The following is a 17,975-nucleotide window of genomic DNA, read 5'->3' on the forward strand; positions in this document are numbered from 1 at the left end:
TATGTTCAGTGTTGAACAACTTAAGGAGATATCAGGGGAAAGAACTGTGTTTGCTCAGATGGCGAGGCTGGGAGAGACTGAATATGTCCTGCTGAGAGGTGAGGAAAAGAGACTGTTGCTTTCTCATTAAACCAGCCCCAAGAAGGGGGTTTTGTTGCATGATCCCAGTCGCACTTTTTTGTTGAAGTGTCCCTGGGAGAAGGGAACTACAGGATGGGCCCTGTGTAGCCACTGAGGTAGTGCAGAGCACGTCTAAGCCTGTGACAGGTACCAGCTGCCTACAAGGCTGTTGCCTGGGCCCAAGCCTCACTGTATACATAGGGGGAGCGTGCATTTTTGTGGGTGTGCGGGAGCTGCAGAAGAGAGTGTGGGGCAAGTCATCTGGCTCACAGAACTGAACTATTCATTTAATAAGGCTTCTACAGCTACTCAGCTAAGCAATAATGACTCTTAAGCAGATGTGACAGAGGCTCAGAGAGTTGAATATACAAAATTAATTTAAAAATAAGGAGAAAAGCTCCACCTTTCAACAGGGCTCTGGCTACCCCACATGCAGGGTTCACCATTATGCGATCAGAGTTAATTTGGGGGTTCTTTGTTATTTATATTTTATATCTATATACACACCCACATATATATAGCTGCTATGTGTTTTCTTTCCTCTGAACACTCATGTAGCTGTGTATAAAGAGGAGGAAAGATATTAATTAAATAGAAGATAATGTTAGAGTTGGCCTGGAAAGAGAGCAACTTCTAGACCAATGCCGGCTGTGAGGGTTTGCAGCCTACTCTGGGCTTCCTGGAAAAATACACTCTCACAGAACAGGACATCAGCAAGCAACAACAGTGAGAACAAATCTTGGCACAGGGAGCTTCAACCAATTAGGGCATGCTCACAGTGGTATGTGGCTAGAGGGATGTTCATTACAAGGCTTGTGTGCTCAGATTTCCAAATTTACCAGTCCATAAGCAGCATCCCTTCTATAAGATGTATCTTTAGCCTCACTTGCTAACTCACCATCTCTAAAGAAATACTTCCTTCCTTTAAAAAACAGCTCCTGGATGCTCCAGCCAAAGAATCCAAGACACAAGATGTTTTAATGTTACCAATGCAGGGCCCTTACAGAAAGCAGTTGGGGCTTAACATTACAGACAGAGAGCCTGGTCCTACATTCCTCATGCACCCAGAACTCCCACTGAAAACAGCACCGAGCATAAGCTACTGAAGAGACTTAAAGAGAGGAGTGATGTGTTGTTTAGGTCAGCAGAGGAACAATTATTTTGGCAGTGTTTTGGTTGGGCTAAAGGGCCGAGAAGAGAAATGGTAATATGAAGTTATTGCAGCCCAGGAGAGAAAAACGGTGGCTCAATTCCCAACCCACAGCACTGAAGGAGAGAAGGTTTCGCCTGGTTATCATCACACACACAAATCCCAGAGCCCCTTCCAAAACAGTACAAGTCAAAACATTGGATCACATGCAATACCTGCTGCCAGCAATCTCTGAGTTCACTCCTGGCTTATTTGAGCATACAGTCAACTTGGGATGAGGTTTCTGAATAGGGAGGTTAGTTTTAATGGACAGTAACCTCCAGGACCCAAGCTCAAATCATGTCTCAGAGGTCTTTCTTCAATGGGTTCAGACTCCTTACTAATACACATTGATCAACAACACACACTATGCACATTTAGGACAAGCAGTGTTCTTGCTCAAAGACAGCCCAGGGCTCAGATAAGCAAGGAGGACTGATTGCCCTACAACTAACTCCTGGAAAGGAAGGAGGTGATGGGCAAAGGTCATAATTCAGAGGTCACCAGCAGGGTAGCATGGGATGGTTTAGACCTTCTCTCAGCACAACACATGCGCCTAAGAAGAGAGAAAGTACTTATGCAAAAAGGTGCAACTAAGGGAACAATTTATAAAACTCAGTTTAATAGTTTGAAAGGAAATTATATTCTGCATCTCGATAAACTCACCAGTGGCTCCCGAGACACGGCATTCTCAGTCCCAGGAGAAGAGCCAGTCTGCAGAGCAGAGAGAAAAAAAGAGTGATGTTACAGTGCCACCTGATGGAGACAACTAAAAGTGCTTATATGTTAAGGCCCCACAGTACCCGACCAGGATCTAGGCACACACAACCATTGACATGAATGGCAGCTCTGTCATGGACCAAAGATCACACGTGACCCAAAAAGCCTGGACATCAGAGATGCTGAGCTCCTGCAACTTCCATTTAATCCAATGGAAGTTGTAAGTGCTCAGCACCTCTGAGGAGTCACCATGAGTCAAAGAAATCACTGACAGACAGATCAGTCATGCCATTTGAAAGAAACATACCTGATAATTACACTTCAGGAGTAAATAGCAAGGTGACCTAGTGGACAGAACTTGAGACTGGAAATCAGTATGCCTAAATTCCTAGCTGCACCACTGGACAGGCCATTAACCCTTTCTGTGCCTCAAGATTTCCATGTGTAAACTAAGGATGACAATTCACCCACCTCCCAGGACTTAATGTTTGCAAAGGGCTTTGAATTCCACAGAGGGGAAAAGTTGCTATAGAAGTCCAAAATATTGTTATTAAATTGAGTTCAAAGGTACATCTCTCTGGTCCAGTATTTTATTATCCTGTGTAGAAAGACTGAATTTAGTCTGAAGCTGGGCATGTCCCAGCTATGGGATATAATAATGCTTTGCATTTCTTTACCATCATTCATCCAAGGATTTAAAACCAAATTCATATTAATTAATTAGGCCTCACAGCAACTTTATGAATTTATGAATGATATTTAACACTTGCATGGGAGTTTCTATTTCCAAAGAGCTTTACACTTAACCAAGATACCAAGGTAACAGGCACCTTAGAAATATATTCAAGCTCACGACTCCCCAGTGAGCTTGGAATTATCACTCTCGTGTTACAGATGTGGAAATGGAAACACAGAGAGTTGAAGAGAGTTGACTTGCTATCTGACCTGAAGCAATGGTCAAGCTGGACTTAGAACTCAGGAGATCCTAGCTTTCAGGCTCAGATCATACTTTAACCTTGCTGACTGCCTCACCAGTCCAAAAGCAGAAATAACTTTATCAAAGATCCATGTTTCACCAGCACAAAATACTGAGGCTAGTTTAGCGTGCAGAGGCCCCTTTCCTTAGCACAAGCTGGTGTTTTGCGTGCATGCAAGGCCCTCATCTTAAACCATCAAGTAACACCACAAAGTCTCATGCCATATCTACACTACAAAATTATGTCAACCTAACTTACATCAGCATACAGCCACCACAGTTATTTAATCGCTTGTGTGCGCACACTTGGCTCCTTAAGTTGGCGGTGCGCGTCCTCATCAGGCGCACTTGTATCGATTGAATTGTCAGTGTGGGGCATTGTGGGATGGCTCCTGAAAGCCAGGAACAGTTGTCTGCACTGATACTGTGTTGACTCAATTACATCACTAGTGACTCATTCTGCTCTGCTCGGGGAGGTGGTGTTACTAAATCCGTGCAGAGAGATACTTACATCAGTGAAAGCGAAATTTAACTGAAGACACTTCACAGCTAGATTGACACAAGGCAGTTTACGTCGACCTAACCGTGTAATGTAGACCAGACCTCAGAGACCTTTCTCCCCCATGCTGTCTGACTCACTCTTATACAACATATCACACCTCTTAAGTATCTCAAATGTTCCCCATGTTAAAAAATAAGGCACTGTGTGTTAGGAACAAGCATTTACCACAAGAGGGTGCCAGTAATTCACTGCACTGCAACCTCATTGCTCCCAGTCATACTTGCAGCAGTACCAGGACTCAGATATATCCTCTAGGTCCCCATATTGCAGGTCCCATTACCCTTCTATCTGAGTGCAGGAGACAGTATTACATGGCACCAAGAGAAGGGTGTCCAAGTGCTAAAGTGCATGACCCCATCTCCAAGCTACTAAGAGGGACACTATCTCCCCACTACAAGCTCTTCCACTGGCCTCACATTCACTCCCTCTTGCCTACGCACCCCTGCTTTCGAGATTTTATAGCAGGGTCAGAGCAAGCCACCAAGTGAGCTTAAGGTCTCCTCTCCAAAAAAATGGGAAAAATCTACAGATTAAAACAAAAATACAGTTGGTGTGGTTTATTTAGAGATCAGAGCTAAGTTAACCCCTTAGAGACTGCGGACATCTGCATACCTCATAGTAAACACTCCGTAGTCTGGCTGGTTTTCTGGAAAATGCTGGTGTCCAGAGGGTTAAGATCAGGAGGAGGCTTTCAGGAAAGGGACCCTACAGAGTAGAATATCAAAGTGTGGTGGGGCCAACTTTCTTCAGGACACTGTGGGAATTTGGTCAAATGTTTAAGATGGGAGCTCAGGTGTGGGGATCCTGAGTCCTACCTGCTCATTTTTCTCACTCTAGGAGCCTTAGGAGTGGCCTTGTGGTTATCTGGTCTGGGGAGCTGAGCAGAGTTCAGTTAACAGCACGTATGAGCAATCTGCAGAGGATGACGCTGGGAAAAAAACAGGTTCACCCTCGATCAGCATCACCCCTTCTGAGAGGTGAAACTGATAACCCTGCAGTCTCCCCCACCTTTAACAGGTGGCAAACTAGAGTTTCTGGGTTGCTAAGCACACAGTACCAAATCCAACCTCAATCGCAATTCCCAACAGTTTGGACAGCTAAGATTTCACTCTTCCAACTCTAGAAACAATTTGCAAGCTCCCACTGTGCATTATCTGGAGGACAGACATTGAAACATCCACTTATCTATTTATCACCAGGGAGTGTGAAGTTCTCTCTAGTGAGTTTGAGGATATAAGCAGCCAATTTCTGCAGATTTTAAGCTTTTTTGTTTTTTTTAATACGTTTATGGCCCTTATGTTTGCAGAGAAAACCTACCAAACATGAAGTGTAACTTATGTAATAGTGTCTGCTCAAGTCTGCAGTAAATCAGCTCCAGTGACTCTGCAGCTGCTCATTTCTGATGCTTGGGAAAGCTGAGTGAACTGACACAGCATTGGTCTGTTTTACTGCTGTTCTTTAGAACCCAGGGGTTAAGAGTGAAACTTACAAGAATCAGGTCAGGTTTACCATGTCGATGCTTGGGAAAGCACCAAAAAAAAAAAAAAAAAAAATGGAGCTGTTGCCTCCGGATGTAGCTTGTGGCCCTCTCCACAATCTTTCCTTTTGTCCTCTGGCTAGCAGGTATCTGGTGCATCTTTCAAATCCTGGTGAAGGACAGTAGGAGTCTGTGTGTGAGATAGGTCTCCCTTCTACAACCCAGCGGGATTACACATTAACAAAAGCCTACATTAGGGCAGACATATCCTATGACAGCGGAACACAGCCTTGTACAGCTGGTGAGCTACTTAGCGAGTCTATAAACCACAAAATAACTGGGCCGTGGAGTCCTGAAGCCATCTCCCAACATATTGACACAATGCCACAGCACCAAGGCCTCAAGATCCTTCAGGACTTACTTTGACACACTGGTTGGTACCTCTTTTCCCCATGCTCTCACTCCAGCACCTAATGTACTTAGGGACCATATGGGGAGCTCTCTTGTAGTTAACGCTATGCTGTCTATGACTGAAAGCCCACTGAAGTCAATGGAAAGAATTTCTGTGAACAGGCCGAGAAAAAAGCACACTGATAAAACTCTTGATGAAACCCTAAAAGCTACATGTGGCTATGGAGCATCACTTCTCTGTGCCACTATTCCATAGATCTTCTGCTTACGAAAACCGGTTATTCAGAATAAGTATGTTTGGCCCTTCTGTAGCACTTTCCAAGGAAATCAACGCAATTTTTCTAGTACTAATTAAGCCTCACACCCCTAATGTGAGGTTTAATTATTCCTATTTTGCAGATATGGAAACTGAGGCAACAAGCGGTTAAGTGATTTGCCTAAACTCACAGAGCAAGTCAGTAGCAAAACGTAGAAAAGAACTTACTTCCCTGATGTAACACTGCAGATTGTACAACTGTAGGATATTCCACTAGTTCCCTGAATATGCCCATATGCACTTCCCTCTGGAGTCTAACCAATATTTGCTGTAAACTCACTCCGCACACGTGAAACATTTGGCTATTCCTGGAAGTTGTCTGATGCTGGATTTGCAATGATTAACTCCTCTATATAAAGCACAGGTTACTCTGGGAAACCATACATTACACTTATCAATAGGAATTTGGATTCTGAATACTCATAGGACAAATACTGAAGCACTCGGATTGACAGCTGCCTTTAAACAGACTGACCATATGCCTCTGACTTATGAGTTATTTATGGTATTTCGATTGTATCAGCCATGTTTACAACTGTTTTTAATGTAGAGGGAGAGGGTGCATTTCCCTTGCAGCAAAGCTTCCAAACACAGGAAACTCAAGGGACGATTCAAAGTTTAAGGAGCTAGTCTCATATGACATGGAGCATTTCTCCTCCAGTTCACTAGCTGAGACAATATATTAATGCGATATGATAGCTGTTCAGGAGGCTGGATGTAGAGCTCAGGTGTCTACATCACAAAACACCCCATCCCTTGTTGCAGTCTCAGCAGAAAGGCCTGAGGATAAATAGGTAAGAGATACTGGCAGATTTGGGGTAAGCTTGCCTTGATATTGTCTCTTAAACAATTAGGGGAATTAAGTCTCTGCAGCTGTAAAAGCACTAAAATTTGCTTTGATCATCCCCTCCCCAAAACAAAACAAAAAACAGCTGGGCACTGGGACCAGCCCAGGCCAGATCAATGTGGCTTTAAAAGTGTTTTTAGCCACACATGTAACATTTTAATCTTTAGGTCCTGGTGGTCCCCTTTATCTCCACTCTTAATCATTGGTATTGTATTGGTAAGTATGAAAGGTGTAGACCACCAGTGCCTTCCATCCACATGACCATCTCTCCTGTTTCTGTCCCTCACATTAAAAATAGGTCCAGCCTGTCTTTAGATCACTCTGCTTTGCAGCATTATACTGCAGAAAAGAAAAACCTTGTACACGGCAAGCATTGTGCTTATGGATTATCCTACCCTAGTGGATGCAGCACCCATATTAGTACCAAGTTCCACTATGGTGGTCTATACTATTATGGTCATCATTTTTATTAGACTATGATAAATTTTGTACAAAGTATGCCTTGGGAGATATTACTTGAAGACTCAATCTGCTGAATATTGTTGTCTTGGTAAAATGTGTGTATCAACATTGTATGAGAAGGTATTAGATTTTACTAAGTATCTTTGTTATAACATGCTCCAAGGTTAAGACAAGCAGGCACAAACCAGTTTTTCAGAGACAAAGACACACTGGCACCCCCAGACAGGTATCAACAATGTCAAGAGGGTTATCGCTTACTTAAGCAGCTATTCTCCAGCAATGGAAAGGTGTGATTAAGAAATGTACATTGCATTACAGGAACGTTTCAAATCTCAGTCCACAAGGTCCACAATAGACTACCTGTCACCATGACTCAGCAAGGATGTTTCTAGCACAAGAAATTGAGGCCTGGTCTACACTGGGGGGGGGAGGGAGAATCGATCTAAGATACGCAACTTCAGCTATGAGAATAGCGTAGCTGAAGTCGATGTATCTTAGATCGAATTAAAATTACTTACTTTGCGTCCTTGTGGCGCGGGATCGATGGCCACGGCTCCCCCGACAACCACACAAGCCATGTTAAAGTGATCGATGGCCACGGCTCCCCCGTCGACTTTGCTTCCACCTCTCACCAAGCTGGAGTTCAGCAGTCAACGGGAGAGCGATCGGGGATCAATTTATCGCGTCTACACTTCACGCAATAAATCAGTCCCTGATAGATCGATCGCTGATCTGGCGGGTAGTGTAGACGTACCCTGAGTTATAAAGCAGGAGGATACTTGATTTTACCTCTCCTGCTCCCATCTCTCCACTCATGACATCAACGACTCTCAAAGAACTGAACTAAGGGGGGAGTGGTCCCAGGCTGGAAGGAGACCCAGCCTGTGAAATTTACAACAGCGTACGCTGAGGCAAAACCTTTGCTTTAACTTTCACTTAGCTTGTTAAGTCAGGTATTAGCTTGCCTTTTACTCTTTTATTTCTTTTGTAAACAATCTTGACTTTTATGCATTATCACTTGTAATCACTTAAAATCTTTCTGTAGTTAATAAACTTATCTTATTGTTTTACCTTAACCAGGGTGTTTGGATTAAAGTGTGTGGGAAGCTCCATTTGGGATAACCAAGACTGATGCATATATATCACTTTCCTTTGATGAAATGACAGGCTTTTTATGAGCTTGCATTGTTCAGTAGTGTGCTGGACAGTACAAGACACACGTTTCTGGGAGAGGCAGGGAGGGGAGACAAGGTTGGGACTAAGGGCTTGTCTACACTGGCACTTTACAGTGTTGCAACTTTCTCACTCAGGGTGTGAAAAAAGACACACCCCCCCCAAGCGCAGCAAGTTTAAGCGCTGTAAAGTGCCAGTATAGACAGTGCACCAGTGCTGGGAGCCGTGCTCCCAGAGCTGGTAGCTACGCCCCTCGTGGAGGTGGGTTTTTTAGAGCGCTGGGAGCCAGTGCTCTGCCACAACCACACAAGCCACGTTAAAGCGATGCCACGGCAGCACTTTAGCATTGCCAGCGTAGACTAGCCCTAAGAATTTGCAGGTATCACCCTGTATGTAATTCATGAGTGACTGGTCACAATGCTGATGTATTTAGCGGGGAGTGAATTTGCATGCTGAAGGCTCTCTGAGCAGGCCAGGTGAGGAAGTTCTGACAGCATAGCAGTGTAAAAAGCACCCCAGGCTAGAGAATTAAGGAGACAGCTGTTCAATGGTCCAGATTGTACCCTGGGGGAATGTCACACCCACTCAGGCAGCCGCTCCATAGTTTCAATCCTTTTCTCACTCACACAGATATAGTACATGCTAACTTCTGGGTGACAGGAGTCTCAGCTTGTGTGTATCATTATACAGCTAATTAGGTGTCATTTGTATCCCAAACCAAGTGGCTTGGAAATTTAAACCATTGTTAGCTAACCCAACAGCATCACTGCCAAACGTTTTAAAATAAATTCTAGGTTTTCCAGTGGTATCGGGATTCAGAGTTTGCTAGAAAAATCAGAGGCCAGGGCTGGTGGCTTGCTGAGCTTGAGCCATCAAGTCTATTGCCATAGAGTTTAGAGTTAACAGAAAAGCTGATGCCCCAAGGAAAACTGATCTTTAAAAACAGTCCTGCTCAACTCTTTGCACTGTTTCTCTACTCTTCCCCTGATTATATTATTAGGGACATTCACAGAAAAGTAGGATCTTCATTGTTATTTGATTTCTTAAAGGACGCACTGTCACAGTCCATGACTCTAAAAAGACACCAAAAGTATATTTAGTCAACAAAAAATAAATCTTTTACAAACCCCAATAAAAACATTTATGGCCTTTTTAGAATTTTAACAGGAAACATGCTGAGGACTAAGTATTAATAGGCCACACAGGGTGGTGATAATACTCCACACCTCATGCTGAACTATGTGCAAACAATAAACAAACAGCATCCATGGGGAAAAGTAAGTGCATTTTTTAGTTCTTTCAGCTTCAATTTAAGGTACTGATGTCAAAATTCCCACTGATTTCAATGAGAGTTGGATTGGACTCTGCATTAGTCATATTGGTAAAGACATCTGTTATGACTTTTTTTAGCTCAACAACGTCTCCCTTAAGAGTTCAGCCACCCCTTGTTCTCTTGGAGGCTTCATTCTGTGTTTCAACTCAACACTACAAGTTACTGGGTGCATTCAAATCCCACTGAGGTCAATGGAAGGGGAGAGCACTTGGCATCTCACAGGATCAAGTCATGCGGGAGGACTCAACTCACTGCAGTGGAAATGTTAACAATGTCACAGACAGAGGGTGAGGACTCCAGGTGGGGAAGTCAGCAGCCAAAGCTGATGGATGTGGAGAACAACAACGATCCTATTTAATTTCCACTCAGGTGCACAGAGTAGTAGGCAGGGATGGGGAGAAAATGTCACATGCAAGCAGGATTATTCCAAAGTAGAATATCCTTTTAAAGACTACCACAGATCAGCAGCTGCTCTTTAACCACACTTTCAGCGCTGCCTCACACACCTGGGGCAACACACACCTCCAGAGCTGCCCTATGTAGCAGCCGGGTCACTCCTGGAGTGATAACATCCCTAGGGAGTGCGAATGCGTGGAATGCCAGCACTTCCACACAGGCTGCAGTGGAGTCCACCAAGAAAAGGGTTAGACAGCCCCTTCCACCCCCACAGACTTCAGGCAGCAAGACATTGTTATTCCAGCCCATCCAGAGAAGCTATTTCCCTTCTCCCCAATGCAATTAAACAGACAATAATTGCCCTAATGTGGAACAATTACTCTTCAGCAGCATGTGCCAGCGGAAGGAATATTCTGTCCTATCTCAAACTCTTCTTGACAGAGAGAAAGCGGACAGAGTAATAACACCATTTAGCTCTTTACAAACGCTGACACCCTATGAACTTATAAACCATTACCATCCCCATTTTTCATATTGGGAAACCAAGACAGGTAGAGGTGACATGTCTTGCACATGGTCACAGAGAAGTCAGTGTCAGAGCTGGGATTAAAACCCAGGAGGTTCTTATGAGCCAAACACTAGGTCACATTTACTAGACTTATGAGAAAGAGAGGAGTTTCCATTTTCAAATGTTAAACCTTCTTTTGAGGCACTGCAGCTCTGGATAACTGTAATAAAAGGTCTTAACAGGGGGATGGGTGAAGATGACAGTGTACATAACTTCCTTGTCCCTCCAGGCAATTCACAAGAACCCTGACTACTTCTCAGGCAACCAGACTTTCCAGGTGGCACTACAGTTTATCAGATTCCTTTCTAGAATGCTTAAAGCTAACAGCCTGGGCAGATTTTCCAGGTGACCCACATGTCAGTCCCAATCTTTCCCAAATTTTCATCTTGTTGAGATGTTCACCCAGGTGAGTGACAATGGCTCATAATACCTGTGCCAAAAAGTACCACCAAGGATGATTGGCCAGTGAAAAGCCGAAAGTCCAGCAAACCTCTCCCTAAACTGCTAGCATCACCTTAGGGCTGGGTCCATGTAGAGATCTGCACTGGTACAAGCAAAGGTTTGAGTTTAAAATAATGTATCTAAACAAGTGCAGACCTCTGCATGAACAGCCTTACTTACGTTTTCATGGATTCGTAGATTGTATGGCCAGGTGAGACCATTGCAATCATCTAGTCTGACCTCCTATAGCGCACAGGCTACAGAATTTCCGCAAAATAATTCCTAGAGCAGATATTTTAGAAACACATCCCATCGTGGTTTTAAAATTATCAGTGATGGAAAATCCACCACAAGCCTTGGTAAGCTGTTCCAATGGTTAATTACCCTCACTTGTAAAAATCTGCACCTTATTTTCAGTCTGAATTTGTATAGCTTTAACTTCCACCCACTGGATCGTGTTATACCTTTCTCTGCTAAATTGAAGAGCCTGTTATTAAATATTTGTTCCCCAGGTAGATATAGGCTGTATTTAAGTCACTCCTTAATACTGTATTCTCTTTGTTAAGCTAAATAGATTGAGTTTCTTGAGTCTATCACTATAAGCATATTTTCTAATCCTTTCCTCATTCTCATGGCTCTTCTCCAAACTCTATCAACATCCTTCCTGAATTAGGGACACCAGAACTGGATACGGTATTCCGGCAGCGATTGCACCAGTGCAAATACAGAAATAAAATAGCCTCTCTACTCCTACTTAAGATTCCCCTGTTTATTTATCCAAGGACTGCATTAGCCCTTTAGACCACAGTGTTGCACTGGGAGCCCATGTTCAGCTGATTATCTGCCATGCCCCCAATTCTTTTTCAGAGTCACTACCTCTCAAGATAGAGAACCCCATCATGTAAGTAATGCCCCTCATTCTTTGTTCCTAGATGTATACATTTAGCCATATAAAAAGGCAGATTGTTTGTTTGAGTCTAGCTTACCAGTCGATCCACACTGCTCTTAATTATTGACCTGTCTTCATTATTTACCACACCCCCAGTTTTTGTCCCACCTGCAAACTTTATCAGTGATGATTTAATGTTTTCTTTGCTGTCATTAATAAAAATGTTAAATAGTGTAGGGCCAAGAATCAAGCCCTGCAGGACTGCACTAGAAACACCTGTTTGACGATTCCCCATTTGCAATTACATGTTGACACCTATCAGTTAGCCAGCTTTTAATCCACTTAAAGTGTGCCAGGTTAATTTTGTAGCGTTCTAGTTTTTTAATCAAAATTTCATGCAGTACTAAGTCGACTGCCTTACAGAAGTCTAAGTATATTACATCAATATTATTATCTTTATCAACAAACTGGTAATTTCATCCAAAAACATATTAAGTTAGTTTGATAGGATCCATTTTCCATGAACTCGTGTTGATTGGCATTAATTATATTACACTCCTTTAATTCTTTATTAATCGAATCCTATATCAGCTGCTCCATTATCTTGCCTGGAATCAATGTCAGACTGACAGATCTATAATTACCTGGGTCATTCTGTTTATCCCTTTTAAATACGGGCACAACACTTGTTTCTTCCAGTCTTCTGGAACTTTCCTCGTGTTCCAAGTCTTATTGAAAATCAACATTAACAATCCAGTGAGCTCCTCAGCTAGCCTTTTAAAACTCTTATACACAAGTTATCCAGACCTGCTGGTTTAAAAATGTCTAACTTTAGTAGCTGCTGTTTAACATCCTCCTAAGAGACCAGTGGAATGGAAAAAGTGTTATCATATAATATGACTTCATCGTCTGTTTCTTTCCCAAATGTGGAACACAAATATTTATTGAATATTTCTGCATTTTCTTCATTATTATTGATCACTCTAGCACAGTGGTTCCCAAACTGGGGTTCATGAACCCCTGGGGGTTCACGAAATGTTACAGGGGGTTCTCGGGGAAAAAATTCCCTAATGGCGGACAGAGCTGTCCCTAGGGACCCCGGCACGGGGCCAGCAGCCCGGAGCCCCTGGACTTCCAAGAGCTAAGCAGATCAAAGCAAGCGTATCTATCACACTGAGGAGATTTAAACTTCAAGACTCCTTATAAGAAATGGAAAGGGAGGTGGATATTTTTTGGTTTTTAAAATGAAATAGGCAGCTAGTATTGTTTTTAAAATTATTATGAAGAACAGGTTTAAGCTTTGTTGTAACGTGCGTTGTTTGCCTGGACTGCTCAAGACCTGAATGCTTGTGTAGGAGGAACTCTTTGAGTTGGCTTCTTAAATATCTTCCTGCTGTTTCACATCTGATACTCCTTGATGAAACATATGAGCCTTGTCTTATAACAGGCTTATTCAAAGTGATAAAAGCTACAAAAATGAGATCTTGGAAGAGTGTTGCCGTTTTCATAACGTAATAAAAATACTGTAATGATAAATAATAATAAATAGTGTGTAATAAGCATGTTATAAAAACAAATTTTATATTTCCAAGATCACTGCTTTTATAATTTATACTCAGGTAAAGGAGAAAATCCCTGGAAATATTCATTTTTAGGAGGAGGTTCGCGAGACCTGACATTTTAGTGAAAGGGGTTCACAGGCTGTAAAAGTTTGGGAACCACTGCTCTAGCATTTCCATTTAGTAATGGACCAGTACTATTGTTAGGATTCTTTTCTCTGCTGGCCAAAGATTTCTCCTTGTGTCCCTTTGTTTCCCTTATCAATTTTCTACAATTCCTAGCTTTTGATTTATATTCATGACTATCAACTTCAAAGTTTAGTTTAAACCTGTTTCCAACCAATTTAAACTAATCCAAATTAGCCACTCTCAAACCAAAATAAGAGTGTCCATAGAGGGGTTTACATTGATTTAGTTAAACAAGTCCAAGTTTGTATGTGGACAAGGCCTAGGAGACCATGAACTCTGTTGGAGGCAGTATTAACTTCATCACATTCCTCTCTGCTGCTGAAACCTCACCCAGGCCTTCATACCTCCCTTCCCCTCTTCATTATACTTCAGCTCTCTCCCCTATCATCTTCCCAAGTACCACCACGTGCAGAACTGCACACATACAGAGCAGCTACAGCCTCCATCTCCCCCTCAGGCTTCCTACATTCGCTTCAGGATCCAGTTTAAAATTGTCCTCGTAGTCTTTAATACCCTCCTAGTGCTTGCTCCAGCCAACCTCACTGGCCTTGTGTGTCCCTACTTCCCTCCCCACTCAGGGCATGTCTACGCTACGGGTGCTACAGCGGCACAGGCACAGTACTGAAGCTATGCCACAGTACTCCATAGTGTAGATGCTTCCTACATCAACTGAAGAGGTTTTTCCACATCCGTCATGCTATTATATATGCCTTGCGAGATATCATTTGAAAACTAATAACACACTGATCAATAACATCATGATGAAATGTACGTAGCAACATTATATGTAAAGTTATGAACATAAGCTGAAATCATGACTGAAGTGGGTTTACCCGATAAGTCTGGGGAGTGGGCAAACCTATTTCTCAAAGACAAAGGACAAGCTGATGCCGCTAGCCAAGTGTCACCAAATCTGATGGGCAATCACCTATCAAGTGGCCATTCTTTGGCAAGCAATGGGGGCTGGAACAAACAGATTTGCATCTTAGCAAACAACAGCATGGAACCTCTTTCACCACCAGACTCCTTGACTCCACTCTCTCAGAGGGAATTAACTTTATCTAAGGGTAACCCTCAGCGAAATACTTTTCAAAGAGTGACTGAACTATAAAAGTGAGGTCCATAAACACCCCAAGTTATCTCTCCCTATCCTTCTCTCTCTTTTTCAGCTAAGAACACAAAAGCAGCAGCCATTAGACTTTGGGAGAGATCCTGACCTGAAAACTAGTCAGCCCTGTTGCTGGGATCACGTGGTAAGAATTTTATCTGAACCCAAGTCTAGTATGTTAAATTTAGTAATGGGAAGAATTTTATCTTTTTCTCTCTCAGAGCCATTTCTGACTCTAATGCTTTATACTTGTACTAACTTAAAACCTAACTCCTCGAAAACTTGTTTTATTCTTTAATCAAAACTAATCCAGCATTGTGAACTGTGTGGGTAACTCCATTTATGGTAGCAAACTGTTGTATACTGATCCCTATAGAGGAGCAACTGACCTGATATATCTGGATTATCCAGGAGAGGGATGGACAGTGCAGAACTCAAGTTTTGGAGGAAAAGCAGGGACTGGGAGTGTATTGGGGTCATCACACAAGTGGTAACCAAGGCTGGTAGAAGCCAGAGTGTGACTGACTGGCAGGCTGCAGCTACACACAGACATTCAGGGTGTTATCTGCATGGTGGAAGGCTGTTTGTGAGCAGCTCAGGTGGGAGCTACAGTAGCACAGCATTGCAAGGCATCCAAGTTTGCAGGGCAGGGGTGACACAGTCCCTCACTGATCTGGATTGCACCCCAGAATGTCATAACAGGTAATCCACCTCTCCAAGTGGCAGTAGCTAGGTCAATTGTTCTGTCAACCTAGCCACACTCCACGGGTTAGGTCGGCTTAACTACAGTGCTCAGGGATGTAGCTATGTCAATCTAAATTTGACACGTAAACCAGGGCTCAGTCTATCAAGGTATTTATGTTGTACTCATCGCAGTGATATCCTTAACATAGTTGGTGCACAAACCTTTTTCTCTGCCACACCTGCCAACTATTATCACACACTATCCCACTGATGTCTAACTCATTCCAAATCCCAGCTGAAATGAGTCAGATCTCCCTTCTCTCTCTAACTATATTTTTTCTATTTCAAACGCTTTATCAAATTTTACCTAAAGATCCAGAAATAAAAACACTGGTACTGTCAAGGGGCCTGGCCTGAATGTCTCTCCCATTTAGTACTGCATTTGATTATTATAGTGTATTGAGCCTCATAAATCAGTTCCTGCTAAAGCACAGACTAGAGAGTGGGACTAAGAGGCCCGATTCTGGAAAGTCCATGGTTAGCAGTAACGGTATCACATATGCCTCCTGCCTATCAGACCAGATAGACAATCTGGAAAAAAAAAAAACACTGCAGCCAAATAAGGCAACTCCCTCCCTAGTCACAATCAAGGTAGACCAAGGTTTCATATGATGGCAAGGGAGTCACTTACAGGGCTTCAGCATTCCCAGCTGGAAAGAGAGCAGCAATACACTTTTCTAACCCATGGCTCACAGACTCCCTTCCCTGGAGAGCAAAAGGGCACAAGCTGGAGGAGGAAGAGGGGGACCTTGATGCATCTCTCATACACATACACGCAAACTCCCATGGGGTGGAGGAATATAGGCGAGGGGGATCCATGGCACACACACCCTCCCCCTGGCAGGGTTACACAGGGGGCAGGGCGCACACCCCCATCCCCAGAGGAGGTTACATGGGGGGGCTACACAGGGGGCAGGACGCACACCCCCATCACCAGAGTAGGTTACATGGGGGGCTACACAGGGGGCAAGGAGCACACCCCCATCCCCAGAGGAGGTTACATGGGGGGGCTACACAGGGGGCAGGACGCACACCCCCACCCCAGAGGAGGTTACATGGGGGGGCTACACAGGGGGCAAGGAGCACACCCCCATCCCCAGAGGAGGTTACATGGGGGGGCTACACAGGGGGCAGGACGCACACCCCCATCCCCAGAGGAGGTTACATGGGGGGCTACACAGGGGGCAGGACGCACACCCCCATCCCCAGAGGAGGTTACATGGGGGGGCTACACAAGGGGCAGGACGCACACCCCCATCCCCAGAGGAGGTTACATGGGGGGCTACACAGGGGGCAAGGAGCACACCCCCATCCCCAGAGGAGGTTACATGGGGGGGCTACACAGGGGGCAGGACGCACACCCCCATCCCCAGAGGAGGTTACATGGGGGGCTACACAGGGGGCAGGGCGCACACCCCCATCCCCAGAGGAGGTTACATGGGGGGCTACACAGGGGGCAAGGAGCACACCCCCATCCCCAGAGGAGGTTACATGGGGGGCTACACAGGGGGCAGGGCGCACACCCCCATCCCCAGAGGAGGTTGCATGGGGGGAGGGGGACCTGAGGCACACACCCCTCCCCACGGGGGGGGTCAGACAGTGGGGCAGGGCGCACCCAACGCTCCCCATGGGGAGTTATGTGGGGGAGCAGGGGGCGCGCACCTCTCCCCGGGTGGGGCACAAACCCCAACCCCGCTACCAGCGCGCGAGGGGAAGCCTCCGGCCCCGTTTACCTGGCTGGGCTGCTCTGCCTGCTCTGAGGAGGCCATGTTTCCAGACCCGGCTAATCCATCCCCTTCCCTATGGATGGAACTACCTCAGCCCCGAGCTCAGGCAGAAGCAGTCACTTTCCGATAAACTGATAGGCCTCAGCCCTGGGGGGCTGCCTTGACCCCTACCTGCAATGAGTCTGTCCGGTCTCCGTCGCAGGGCACAGCTTGTGGGGCGGTCGTGAGCAGTTTCAGCTGTGAGGTTATTTTTCATGTATTTGCTTATTAGCTCTGAGGTTATTTTTTGGTCATAGCATAATTAAAAGCAACTGATTTACCCACTATTGCTTGCATATTATTTATTTATAGTTCATGGCTATATATACAGTGTGTTCCGTAGTTAGTGTATTATGTTATAATCGCAATGTATTTAAAAAAACTTATAAAATGACGGAGGCCTCATCTGCCTGTATCAGCATGCAAGATTTAAAGCCCATTTATTGCCATAGCTATCAATATTAATAATAATAATAAGTGAAATTGTACAGCAACAAATCCTGCTTAGTCTAGTTAGTTGACTTCAATGGCACTGTTTTCATGAGTAAAACAATAAGCTTGCCAATGCGAGTGATCCTACAAGATCAGGCCTTTAATTAGGCTTGATAAAGGGGATTTAAAAGTCCACTTCTGCACTGCTTAAGTTCATGAGAAAACTCTTATTGATTTCAGTGGTGTCATATTGCCTATTATTTCATTGTTTTGGTTTACAGACACAATTCTTTTTCA

The 17,975-nt window shown here is 44.2% G+C and overlaps 1 protein-coding gene across 2 annotated transcripts in view; it reads right to left on the bottom strand.

The window, feature by feature from the left end:
• Positions 1 to 17,258, bottom strand: part of PEX14 (peroxisomal biogenesis factor 14) — a 99,515-nt gene extending 82,257 nt beyond the window's left edge. The window contains exons 1-2 of one of the 2 annotated variants that reach the window (XM_054009168.1): positions 17,214 to 17,258; positions 1,976 to 2,023 (exon numbers count right to left, since the gene is read on the bottom strand). In XM_054009168.1, the coding sequence (XP_053865143.1) occupies positions 1,976 to 2,023; positions 17,214 to 17,249 (84 nt within the window). In that variant the 5' untranslated portion in view covers positions 17,250 to 17,258. The remainder of the gene's footprint in view (positions 1 to 1,975; positions 2,024 to 17,213) is intronic. The other variant, XM_054009169.1, reaches the window with a different exon arrangement.
• Positions 17,259 to 17,975: the final 717 nt, after the last annotated feature.

This window comes from Malaclemys terrapin, chromosome 19, assembly GCF_027887155.1.
Source record: "Malaclemys terrapin pileata isolate rMalTer1 chromosome 19, rMalTer1.hap1, whole genome shotgun sequence".
NCBI classification, from domain to species: Eukaryota; Metazoa; Chordata; order Testudines; family Emydidae; genus Malaclemys; species Malaclemys terrapin.